This window comes from Zosterops lateralis, assembly GCF_965231275.1.
Source record: "Zosterops lateralis genome assembly, chromosome: 4".
NCBI classification, from domain to species: domain Eukaryota; kingdom Metazoa; phylum Chordata; class Aves; order Passeriformes; family Zosteropidae; genus Zosterops; species Zosterops lateralis.
In genome coordinates this window covers 45698482-45712037 of record NC_139765.1, presented here as the reverse complement: position 1 = coordinate 45712037, position 13556 = coordinate 45698482, and the positions used below count along the sequence as shown (strand labels likewise).

General features: G+C 38.3%; 1 protein-coding gene across 1 annotated transcript in view; it reads left to right on the top strand.

Annotated features, from left to right (window-relative positions):
- The window catches only part of CNTN1 (contactin 1), a 133469-nt gene that overhangs the window by 116764 nt on the left and 3149 nt on the right, over positions 1-13556 (top strand). Inside the window, exon 22 of the mRNA XM_083859970.1 lies at positions 446-602. Within this exon, the coding sequence (XP_083716096.1) occupies positions 446-602 (157 nt within the window). The remainder of the gene's footprint in view (positions 1-445; positions 603-13556) is intronic.

Here is a 13556-nt window from a genome sequence, read left to right as displayed (position 1 = left end):
TTGCAATCGTTTAACATCATTGACAGTTAATAATAAAACTGATAATTGTTTTATTTATAGAAATGGTTCCAAATTTTATGTCAGAAAACCCAGCTGAGTGCTCGTATTTTGATTTGATGGTCTCTGCTACCCTGCATTCTCCATCACTTAATTATTTATTTTGAGTGTTAGTGCTGAAATTATTTTTCAAAAGGGGGCATAATTTTGTAATAGAAATGAGAAAACATCCTGTCTAGATTCACTTTTTCACTTTGTGTAAATCTGGAAAAAAGTTGTATTAGCCACTAAGTGTATATATATATATATATATATATATATATATATATATATAATGTTTCATACTAATAAAAACCTAATATATTTTCATTGATGCACTGTACATATATAAATGTCTCTTTGTGGAAACATAACATTTCAATAACTACATTTACCATGACTTTCCTAGGTACTGTACAGGCCAGATGGACAGCATGAAGGAAAGTTGTTTTCCACTGGAAAGCACACGATAGAAGTCCCAGTCCCCAGTGATGGTGAATATGTTGTTGAGGTGCGAGCACACAGTGAAGGAGGAGATGGAGAAGTAGCCCAAATAAAAATTTCAGGTGAGCTCTTCCTTTTTCTTTGCCACACTTCTTGGAAGTCTTGGGCTGAGTGTTTTCTTCTTGCATGCTATTGAGAGATTGGCACATCCAAAATTGGAACAGTAGCCTGTCAGCAGTGACTGCACTGAGAATAAGAGTGTAACTTAAAATATTTCTGAGGACTCACAGCACACACAGGACACTTCTGTAGCAGTCCAGTGCAATCCTGGAAGCATGGCCAATCTTCCAAACGCCAGATTGCTTTTACTGGTGCCCCTAGTTAGTCTGCCACTTCTAGTAGTGCCCTACAAGCATAACTACATGGTGTAGGCCTCAGGATCTAGGTGTCAGCTTGCAATAACCCCCTGGTTCCTAGTATCTTTTGCCTCTATCTCATTCCTCTGCCAAATGTCACTAAAAGGAAAACAATAGAGAAAAGGAGTGGTCTGCAGTGATGCACAGACCACTTGCTGGGGAAGTTCCGCTTTGCAATGAAAAGGGGATCAGTAGCACAAAAATTATATATTAGCAAAGAGAAACTCCACATGCTTTAATTCAGAGTGGTCTGGATGACTGGTAAAAAAGAGAAGGGACCGTAGCTTAGTATAATTTATATTGGGCTCAATGTCGACTACAAATACAAGTTCAGACTTGTTCCATAAATCTCTTTTCTGTTAGTTTTTTATCTTAAGTATTTCCTTGGCACTATTTGCTATGAAAGAGAACATATGAATAGACATCAAGGAATTGGATAGTGTCTTTGCAAGGTTATGATTCAAAAACTTACATTGTATTCTTGTCTTTTTAATTTAAAAAATTAGAAAACATTATTATTATCTAATTTAAAAATTTAGAAAGGATTAAATGTCAACAATATTCTTGTCACAGAAGCAATGCAATCATTATTGTGGCCTTTTAAAAAGAATAAAGTTTATGCCTTATTGTCTGTACTGTGAGGAAAGCTGCCTATTCCTAAAGGAGTGGACCTCCCATCTGCAGGTTTTCAATGATGTATACAGCTTATATCACCTGGTGTGAGCTCATGAGTATCACCATTTTTTGTTTGTATGAAGCTGGCATTTTGTGTGTATTTTCTTCTAATGAAGACTTGCACAGCTGACATTTTTTGCCTAATTTTATTATCTGTGTTTATCTGGCTTTGGTATCTGACCATTGTTTCCTTTTATAGCTATTGTTAGATTAAGAGTCTTTTTGTGTCTAATACATTGTTCCCATCAAGAAATGTCATCACTAGCCAAGTGACTAATCAAATGTTAAAAAAGACTGTATGCCTTGAGTTTCTCCACATGACATTTTCATCAAGTCTTAAATAATTTCATTAACTCTTTTCTTCACCTCTCCAGCTTCTGAGACTTCCTTTAGGACTGTAGATACCATATATGCACTGTTTCAACTCAGCTGTCTGCAGAAATATTCTTGCCTCTCCACACTTAACTACTTCCAGCATTATTCATGAAAGGCTTTCATTAGCCATTTATTACCCTGAACGGGGCTATGAAATGATGTTCATCTTGTTTGTCCAACACCATCTCTAAATCCTTCCTGGAACCCTTGTTTGTCAGGATACAGTGTCATCATTTTCAGAGTACCACCACAGTGTCATTCTCTTTTTAACTTTGTGTTTAATTTTGCCTGTTACTTTGACAAAGCCCAGTTGGTTTGAGTGGTTCAAGTTCCTGTGCTGTCTGAATTTCTATATGAATGTGTTGTTATCTCTATTTGCCATTTTGGTTCCATAGGTGTTTACTTCTGTTGCTCTTGATAAAAATATTTGGATTGCTTTCAGTCTACAGCTGTTCAGTGTGAAATTTACTAGAAATTCAGTGGCCATTCTTCAATAATTGTGTTCTGAAATCTGCTGATGACTGAATTCTTAATCCATTTAGCATACGTGTTAATTGTACATACCATGTTCTATGAGAATATTTTGGGGTAGTAAGTCAACCTCTTAAAAAAGGTGAAAGATACTCTGCCGTATTGTCATACACCAGGACAACCACTTTTAACATATTTTATAAACTGCAAAAAAGTTAAGGCAACTGCTGTCTTCAGGACACGTCCTAAGGATCTTTGTATCCAACGTGCATTACAACCTGCCATTGGTGTGGTGCAAAGATGCTTTAGGTCACAGCTGGTAGGTTACTTCCCAGACCAAAAGCATTGTGTCAGTACAATGTCACGCCCAAGCTGATCAGTCTTGCCAAGACTCTGACCTGACCCAAGTATATAAGTATGCCTGTACAGAATTAGCATCACCGAGAGAGTTAACACCCTACAAATGCTGGTTTGCAGAGTTTCACACTGAACTGTGTTCCACACTGCAGACAAGTTCTCATTCATAAATTCTACCATACACCAGCTAGACAGACAGGGACTGTGCCTCTAGTGACCTAGACAGAGGCAGCATTCCCTGGACTTTAGTTTAGGAAAGTTTGAAGAAGAGACAAAAGAGAGACAAAGGGCAAGGTAATCTCTTTGGAATACATATTATACAGCAAATTGGGCAAGAATTTCAGGTTATTTCTAGGCTGCTTTTCCAAAAAGCAGAACAAAGTATAGTTTTAACACCTACACATGGCAAATTATGTCTGCTAATTTTTATTCTTGAGGAAATCTTCCAGTAATGCATCAGGGTTTAGAATAATTGCCCCAAAAGAATGATAGTGATTTAAAAAAAAAAATAAATTATATTTTTTCTCAGAGAATTGCAAAGAAGGGAAGATGCGGTTTGATAGGAATGCATGCTTTGGTGCTTGACTGATCAAAATGGAAGTTACACATTTACACAGAGATGTAAACAGTAGCTAAAGCAAAACATAACGCATCTTACCAAACTCAGAGCAGAGTATTGCCTTACATGACCTTTAGACATCTGATTCCAGAGTTTGCAAACCTACCTAATTTTGTGCAGAAGTAATAGGGAGAATTAAGCAGATAGGTTCCAAATAGCCTATATGCTGCTCAGGATTTGCCAGATCTTAAACAAGGAGTGTCCACAACACCAGTGTATCATCCAGATGGTGTTTTCCTGCTGTTCATTGTGTATCAAATCCAAAGTAATCAACATAATATGGCTGAATTAGGTGTCTAAGCTCCCATTATAATCAGTTGTCATTTAGGGTGTAATTCAGAATGTTAAACAAAGCCTGTAGCATTTGAGATGTCTCAGTTTACCAGGGACATTCACACAATTTTGACAGGCATGGCATGAAATACAAGGGACCTGAGGCCTTCTGGATAGGCAGGTTTTCTTGTTTTGGGATGAATTTGGAAGGGAATTTCCAAAGGGATGATTCCTTAAAGGGCAAAATTCAGCGCTCTTTCCCTCCACCAGATAAACTTCCATCAAGAAAAGTGGAAAAAAATGTTTATTTAACAAGCTAAGTATTTAAAAGCATAAAAATTGAATAATATTAAGCAATAAAACCCTTTGCTGTTTTGAAGAGAGAAAAATTCAGAGTGAGTCCTCTGTGGGTGTTTTTTGGCTCACTGAGTGTCTCTCAGTCCCTCTGGCGCAGGAATGAGGCATTCTGGGCCCCCAGTGGGCCACAGGCATGAACCCCAGTGTTTTTTCTGGGTTTCTGGTCCAGAGCAGGTTTGAACAATTCCAGGAAAAGAAAAAGCCACAGTCTAGGAAACTTCTCTTCCTCAGCTAGCTAAAAAGCTAACTAAAAGAAAGGAGAGTTCTAAAGGAGAGCTCTCTCCCACTCCCTGTCCATGTTGTAGACAACAGGCATCAAGAGAAAACTGAAGCTCTTAACTCTGTTTTTGAATACAGCCATGAAAAAATTCCACTGTTTTTTCCTTCTTCCCCACTTTGCTCTCAGATCTAGTTTTAAAGGCACAAAACTTATTTCTGGGCTAAACAGAGGAATGGGAATACAATTCAGCATCATAAAAGTCACCCCAGGACACAGGTGGAGGCCAGACAGGATACCAGAAGACATCTTTTATCCTATATGTCAAGTTCAGGCCTTGAGATCATAACATAGGAACCAAAATTGTAGCATGTTTTAACTAACATAATTACATTTGAAAGTCAAATGGAAAAGAAACTAGAAGTAGATTTTATTTCTATCTCAATTCCTTGTTTAAGGAAAAAACTTCCTTTTTGTTTTCTCATCCTCTTCCTCATCTCACAGAAAACCCAGTCACCTCCAAGTGGGGAGGCAAATATCCTGCAGCTACTTTGCTGTCATGTAATCAGTCACCTTCCATCAGGGGACACTGTTTTAGGTGATATAAATGAAGTTTACCAAATACAGCTATTGCATGTGCACTTCTTTTTAGTGAACATCTTGAAATAAAAGTTCTTATCATAAAATCACTCTCTATATATGTGCATTCCAGCACACAGCTATAATCAGTGTAAAATAAGCCATGATCTTTTGTTTTTTATTGGCCAGTGCCTGTTGTAAAGTAAGGAACTTGGGGATATTTTTCAAGCCCATTACAGTAAATTAATGAGCTACACAATTTAAAATTCCTTCTTGAGTTAGCACAACCAGATGAAGGTTGGAATGACTCGTTTAACCAATGGAGTCTTTTTCAACAGTTAATAATAGGCTTATCTGTTTCCTTTGAAATACAATAAAGGCTGATTTTTTTTTTATTTTATTTTTTTTATTATTTTTTTTGTTCTCTTGCATGATTTTTGGATTACAGTGCTTTGTCATATTACTAATATTAGTATAATCAAAACAATCTTGCAATCAGTAGGAACTAATACCATATGGTGCTTGGTTCTTTTTTCACTTCACTTGTGTAACTACACTGGCCTCTGTGCAGTTGCTTTATGCCAGAGTAAGGAAAAATAGAATCATGCTCTCAAGTTTTTAAAATTTCATCCAGGGTCAGAGAGAAAGGAGGGTTACTCTTCTCATTTGGATAAATATTGGGGGAGAAAGGAAAATAACATGCACCTTCAGCTTCACATATGAAATCAGGTTAATGCCTCAGTTTAAACAGTGGCATGGACAAGAATAATTTATGTATTGTATATGCTTATAGCAAGAGAACAAAATTACAGTTTCTCTGTGTTCACTGCACATATATATATACACATATGAATTCCATTTGCCAGAGGCATGTTTTAGGATCCTGAAATAGTATTTACTTTGAAGTACAGCTCTTTCAAAGGAAAATCCATAAATTTTGCCTGTACTAATTTACACAATCCTTTTAATTATTTATCTTTTAAGTTTTTCAATTACTATTTAAAAGAGAACAAATGTTTGTTGCACATATTAGGGTCAAGTAAGTCCGATGGTCATTCCATTTTCATGTGGTATAGTCACAATTTTTTGATTGTGGTTTGAAAACATCCATCTGTTGCAAAGATTGTTATAGTAATAATAGAAAGAAAACACAGGTAAAAATCACAAATAATACTGAAGAAAAAAGACTCTATCGAGCTGGAGGATGACAGTCCTTTGTTACTCACCTTGGAACTTCTTATGCATCTGGTACAAGAATATAGCAAAAAGCTTCTACTAAATTAAAAGTACATTTCCTAAAGAGCTCTCCTCTAAAAGAAGAGTAATTTTCAAAATGCATTTGCTGTTGTCTCGCGATTCAAAAGTTATGTAGAAAATACTCAGAATGCCCTCTAACCAGGTACATACATATGCTTAAAACAACATTTTTTGTTATTTCGTATTTTTCTTGATTTTTCTTCATCATGACATTTCATTTCATGACAATTCTATTTTATTGGTATTACCTCCATCCAAGCCTTAGTTTGATTGAATAAAGTGACAAATCCATGTATTACAACACACTCAGTGATGGAACAAGCGTTTTCTTGAAAAGCCATATTCCCATTAATTCCATTTTTTTCTCTTTTTCTTCTATCCAAACTGAAATGTTGGACAGATAGTGGGAATATTTTCATATCTAGTTATGTTTTTTTAGTCTGCACTATCCTGTGATAATCCCTGATTCTTTTCTTCCATTCTGCAGTGACTTTAATGCCCAATTTAAGATTTTTTCCTCCTTGCTGAAGAGCAAGGCCAAATTGAAGCTGATCTGTCCCGTTCGAATAATTTATTTTCTTTGATGCTCCCAAGTCCATTATTTTCATTGTCTGTGTATTTTTCATGTTGCTGTCCAGCTCTAGGCGCTGCTTGTTCCCACTGATCATTCCTTGTGGTGCTGCAGTATTCAAGGAGTAAAGGGAGGGAGGCTGTGCCACCATTTTGCACCTGAAGAGTTTCTTGCCCATTACACCATGTGGTTTTTTAATGTGGACTATTTTCAAGTCAAAAAGACTGACGCATCTGGTACATAGTTGGGCTGAATTTATTTTTAAGAAAAATTCACAAATCCCATTTTTTTGAACAAGGAGGAGTGTAATCAGAATTAGACCTCACTCAAAAATCTCCAGACATGCCAGCTGACCAAAGAAGATCCTCTGCCTGGGTTACAGGAGAATATCCTCATGCTTTTATTTGTTGCATGCACAACTTTAGAAGAGTAACTTCTATAAAAAAATGTTACCAGTGGTCTTCTACTTTACTCTTCATGCAAAAGAATCTGTAATGAATTCTGTATGTGTGAAGGGGAAGAGGTGTTTGAGAAATAACATATTGTGTATTGGCAGCTAAGTAATAACCCAATGACTGAACATTTTCTGATTTTTCTTGGAGTTCAGGTCATCTTTTTATGTTGGCAGCCCAGGTCTGTGGCAGGGCTAGAGTCAATGAAGAAGAAGCCCCAGCTGCTGCCTGCTGACAATGCCGAGGTTCCAGGTGCTATTGCCAGAGCAAAACACTTCCTTGAGTTTGAATTTTCAAGTATGAGAGGATAGACTAACATCATAGGGTGGAAAAACCACCCAGATCATCACCAGCAATTCAAATACGCTTTTTTTAGGATAGTTGAAGCTGTCCCCCAGATGCAGAGCAAATCTTAGCACAGCACAAAGCATGGGCAGATGGACAGACAGCTTTGTTTCTATCCCATACCTCTACTCTGCTGCAAAAACAGTAAATCACAGAGTTGTGAATCACTCCATAGTGCCTTTCTTGAAAGGTTTATGGCACAGCAAGAGGAAAATTTCCTCGTGCACAAACAAAGGTTTCCTAGACAAGGGAAAGTTGGATGCATGATTTAGTAATGATGCCAGTGATGCAAGATAAGTATATTATAATTAGTTCAGTTATTTTTCCATTTATCATGAATAGGGATAATAGAATTTAAATCATGTCAGCTGATACTACCTATTTCTTTTGCAGTAGTCTTTCATGAAGACAGTATTTCCAACTGGGACAAGAGCAATTTCTTTTCAATAGTCAGTTGAAGGAGTAACAAAACCACTTCTTTATTTTATGCAGTTTAGTTTAACCAAAAGAATTATTATTGTCCCCCATTTCTGTTTTTCTGTTCTACCTAAGTAAATATGAAAACATTGAGAAAACAGATACAAATGAAGCCTAACAGTTGATGAAGAAACTAATGATTGGAACAAGTAAAAATCCCTTCATTTTTTTCAGGTGACCTATTTTTTTTTGCACAGTAGTGGACAAATTTAGACATAAGGAGAAAGAAAATATGAGAAGACTTTGCAATTAACCTTTTATATAGTAAAAAAGAGATAAAAACAAGACAGCCAAATGGAATATACATCCTTGGATCCTGGACCAAAAGGAGAGTATTATTTACAGGAAAATGTGTATGAGTTTGGTCATTCTTTCAGAAAAAAAGAAATCTGTTTTGCAAGACATACACAAAGGCAGACTGTCATGAATGAGTTTTCAGGTTGTTCAAAGAATCACCAGCAAAGGTATCAGCAAAGGCAGATTTAATGTAAAAATGAAACCATGGCAAAGTTTGTTGGCAAGGTTCCTCTTCTACTTACTAAATGGACAAAACACATAGAGAAAAACCAGAACAAAATCTAAAATGAATCAGTCTAAAATTAAAATCAACCTAAAATTATCTACATGGAGGCAGGGAATGAAAAAAGGTATAGATGGCAAAGGGTGCAGATGAAAAAGAATAAGGGAGACTCTCCAGTTGTGTCAAAAGGTTTCAAGGGGATCTCCTTACCAAACTTAGCCTTGAACTTGAGCAACAGTTTAGGCCTAAAGGTTTTAGCACCACTTCATCAATAGCCTAACTTGAACAATTTAAGAAAGGATTCTGTAGAATTTACTGTAAGCACATCAGTAACTCTTTTATAGGCTTGACTTATGAATCTAATGTACGTACAAATCTAAGAGAGCAACATTCACAGTACATTTGCTATGGCATAGTCACACTCACATGCACAGACCTAAAGCAGTATGTGAGTAATTCCCGTTGAGTTCAGTGAAGAGCTCGTGTTGAATGCATTTGCATCTTCTCAACAGGCAAAGGGTTCAGCCTCAAGGAATGGGATTATCAGCCCAGGCTCTGTTGTTGGCATTCATCAGCAGTCCTCTGAGCATAGTAAACTTGAGAGTTTGCTGGCTCTGAGACGCCACACTCAGAGGGAGGTTGCAGCTTGGTGTGATCTGGGAGAGCTCAAAGATCCATTTTTTTTTCACCATCCAATCTGAAAAGACAGTTGGGAAAAGGGCCAAAAAGATCAAGATTTTGTATCAATATACAAAAGTATCAATATACTTCTATAAAGATAAGTAACATTTAAAGAAAATAATGATGTAACAAATTATCACAAAGGCTTAGAAAATACATCACTGTTTTAATGCCTGTCTCATTTAGGCATTGATTTCATTTCTTTTGAGTATATTTGGAAGACTGTTGCATGCTGTTCAAGATGTCAGTAAAATTTAGGATCTCCTTTCAGAAGTGTAAAAGCTTCGTCCTGGATGTTATGTGATTGAGATGGCAACAGAGAATTTAAAATACTAATAGAACGCTGTGGACTAGCGGGGCTTCACAAGGAATTCCTGTGGTACATAAAGGTCTTGCTGAAGGAGAAGCCATCCAGCAGTTCTTTTCATTTACTCAGACAGATAAACAACCACTTGTGTGAAAAAGGCTCCTGAGAATAGGAGACAGAGAAAAGTTAGGTTAACTGCATGCATCGCATACAGATTTTATTTGATGTTAAACTACGTTCTGACTACATGTTTCTACAGATAGTTTAGTCATAAACTTCATCAACAACAGGAATTCTTTACCAGATGGCAGTAAAGCCTGTGCAAGATTTCACTATTTTTGCTTGGGACTGAAAAAAAAAAAAAAAAAAAAAAAAAAAAAAAAAAAAAAAAACCAGAAAGGAAAAAAAATTAAAGAAGGAAAGAAACACCAAAAACAAAACCAAACAAAAAAACCCCAAAACCCACAAAAAAACCCCCACAAACCACAAAACCCCCAGTCAAATTTAAGGACATGTGTTTTGTTTATTTAAAAGAAATGAGAACTCTTGATAGTAAATTCACACATGGTTCATTAGAGTGGTTGTTGGGTCGTGTGATGCTGATTTGGTTTTGACACTTACTTTGATGGCTTTAGTTTGCAATTGCTTGCACTGTGGATACATAAAATGCTACTTGAGAGGAGAGATAATACATTATAACACTGAGGAGAGAAAGAATCTTCAGGCACTACATATATCCAGCTCATACCTGGCCAGACTTCAGAGGGATTTTAATAATCCTTCTCTTTTAATTTACATCCATATTTTTATTTGTACACATCTATTAAGTCTTTATCTGGCATTTCTCTAGCTTTTAAAGGTTGCTAAAACTGACAGATCACAATTGCATTACTGCACGGAATTAAATCTTGTAGTCTGTTCTTAGGCAAAACTTTTCTTTCATTCATGAGCCACAGGAGTGTACTGGCCGTCATGCAATGGCGAATACTGTTTCCAGTAATGTATCCCGTACGGATCCTTACATTTAGGTCAGGTCAGTAATCTAACAAGAATGAAAAAGATGATCTGTTTAATGTGCATTTATCCTGCTAATGTTCTCTTAATGTGCTGTCCGAGGGTAGGACTTGGTTTATTTAAGAAAGCTGGTAAATACATCTCTGCAACAGTGCTTAAACCCTTTAAGGAACTGTTATAATGAGGTGAATTGCTAACTATTCTGGAGCTAGTAAGCACATCTCAGGGGAAGATTTATTATTCCTTTCTCTTTGTAGAATAGCAACATGCAAACAGATGTTTCCTCATACTTGCATATCATTCAACTTCACTCAGCAACATTTTTGTCTCGTTTTCCTCTATTAGAAGTGTTCAAAATATTTGTGTCTTTCCAACTGCATTATCTTGGTTTGACAAAAGCAGAATACATTTTCTGTGGATATTCTTAAACACAAAACCTGATTTTTTTCCCCCTATGGCTTCATTCATTAAGAACCTCTACTTTGATACTTAGGAATAAAAACTAAATATTAATGTGCCTCATAAATCACTAAAAAATAAGGTGAATATACCCCTGTACTTTCGTAGTTTGTCATGCTGTGCTTGTGTTCAGGCCTGCTGAAATCGCTGTGGTTCAGTTTGTGTATTACTTTCTGTTGTGGTTTAGGTTTGCTTATCCGAGTCACGGCACCATTTATGTGGAGGTTTTACATTTGCTGAATTTGTTTGCTAAGTGAAAGATAGGATTTTGGGAGAAAAAGGCAAAAGCAGGCTAAACTTAGAAGCAAAACCAGATAGATTTTATTAACATACACTAAGAGGAGAAAAATAAGAAAAGACAAAAAAAACCCCAACACAAATTAATTTCTAAAACCAACCTTCTCACTACATTGTTTGCAGAAAATGAACAGTTTGTAAAGAGGCAAAACTCAGAACTCCAGGTCAGTACCACTTATAACACAGTCTTTCATTCAGCCTTTGAGAAAGAGAAGTTACTCCTGTGGTTTGGTAACTTTCACACGAAAGCAGCCTGCTCAGAGAATCTGCATCTGTGGAGCTTCCCATATCACGTAGCCTTTCCCATGACTACCCATGGGCCATGGATTTCACAAACTGGGGTGGTACCTTTTAAAAATGAGCTGTTTCAAAAAAACAAAGGATCTTTTTCAATTCAAGGAACAGAGATAGTTTTCTCACTTCTTCACTGGCAGAGGGCTTCTTCTCATCTCTCTATATTCAACCTCTCATGGGGCCACAAAAATATTCACTCAGTTCATCAGATACCTTTGCTCAAATCCACAAAACATCTCCCCAGTTTATACTGTTATAAATGCAACGGCAAAAATCGGATTAACAAAGAAGCAATTTATTAATAAAACAATCCCAATCACTGATAAAGAGAGAAAACCACAAATAGGATTTGCAGCACAGCGCTGGGTGGATGAGGGGACCGCACTCCAAGGCACGGTTTTTCCCAAATCCACACGGAGCAGGTCGCAGCTTGGGGTTTTATAGGGGTTTTCGTGTCCCAAGGCGAAACAGGTGCCCAGGATAGTCCAGCAAATAGTCCAAATAATTTTCGGATGGGCTTCCCGGATTTGTCGGACTCTGCAGACTGTATTCCGGGAAGATCCTTTTCACATGCGGATGGAGCTCGCCTGGTCCATGTTTATTTCAATGTGTATTCCTTGGTGGAGAATTCTCTTTTTTGTTCAGAGAGGAATTTCTCTATGTGGGTGTGATGCCGATTCTTATCTGGGTTGGCTAGTGTCTTTGTTTCTCGTAATGGTCCTTGTCCTGTTCTTTTGTCCCAGGACTGGGGACGGTGGAAACCTGGCTGGGGAAAAGTTTCTACGGACTATACCCTTTTCATATTTTATATTAACACCAATCTAACATATATTGCTATATTCTTTTATAACGAATTTTTACCCAATGCCACATTTATCACAATACTGTCCACAATTTAAAAGATTATCCTGTTACCAAAATCCATAGGAGATTTTCAGCCTAGAACCTAGGCAACTCATCATCTCTATCACTTAAAAAGTCACTCTTCCTTCACTGACTTTGAGATCTCCATATTGTCCCTTCACATGTCTCTAACTTGGCCTTTTCGCTCATCTCCGAGAAAGGTTATAGTCTCAATCTGTGTCAGGAAAAGAGTTAAAGCTTGTCCAGGCCGGTGACCTCTGCGGTTCCAAGGCCATGCTGTGGGGGGAGGCTGGTGGACACCTTGTCTTACACCCCTCCATCTGATGGCTCCAGCCGATGGCAGCCGCTCTGTAAAGCCCAGAGTAGAGTGGGGGAGGGAGAGATCCCATCCTCCCCCTGGGCCAAGGGTGCCGGCAGACAGGGGGACCAGGGCACGGTCCTGCCACAGCCCAGCCCCGATCCCCGCCGCAGCCCCGGCCCTGCCTCGTCTGCAGCCCTGTCCCCTCCGCGGGGAGCGGCTCCCGGATCCCAGCTGGACCAGCCACCCTGAGGGCAGCCAGGGCCTGAGCCGGGCTCCCCTCAGCTGCCCACCTGTTACCTGCTCACCAGACGGGGGAGAAAGAGGATGTCTCCAACCCAGCTTCAGCTTTTATATGGGTATTAGCAAAAGTCGTCTTGTGTTTTCTGAATGGTGAGAACTGCATGTGAAATCCAAAGTCTGCCCCCCCCTCCCCGCCCCATAGGTCCCTGTCCTTTCCATAGAGTTCCAAGGTCCTAGCAGAGAGATACTATTTCAACCCATGACACCTTCTCAGTCTGGTTTTTCTTCGTTTAACATTTTCTGGAGAGCTGTCCAGTGGGCCTGTTCAGCAATGCCTCAGGGCTGTCAGCACCAGCTCCGAGCACTTCAGTGCTTAGTGTTCAAGCCGAGCAGTAAACTGTGTCCTGCACTGCCCGTCTACCATCCCGATATAGACAAACCCTCTCTGGGATGAAAGAATAGCCAGTTCTCAGGCTGCTTTGGCCCATCTCCAAGACTGACAGCCAGGCACAGCTTGGCTGGGTTATTTTCTCACATAGATGCTTCTTAACAGGGAGCTGGACCACCACAACACAAACTGCTTAACAATAGCAATTCTTATTTCTGTTTGCCAGAGCGAGTAATGTAACGTTTGTAAGCTGTAGATTAATATTTTATG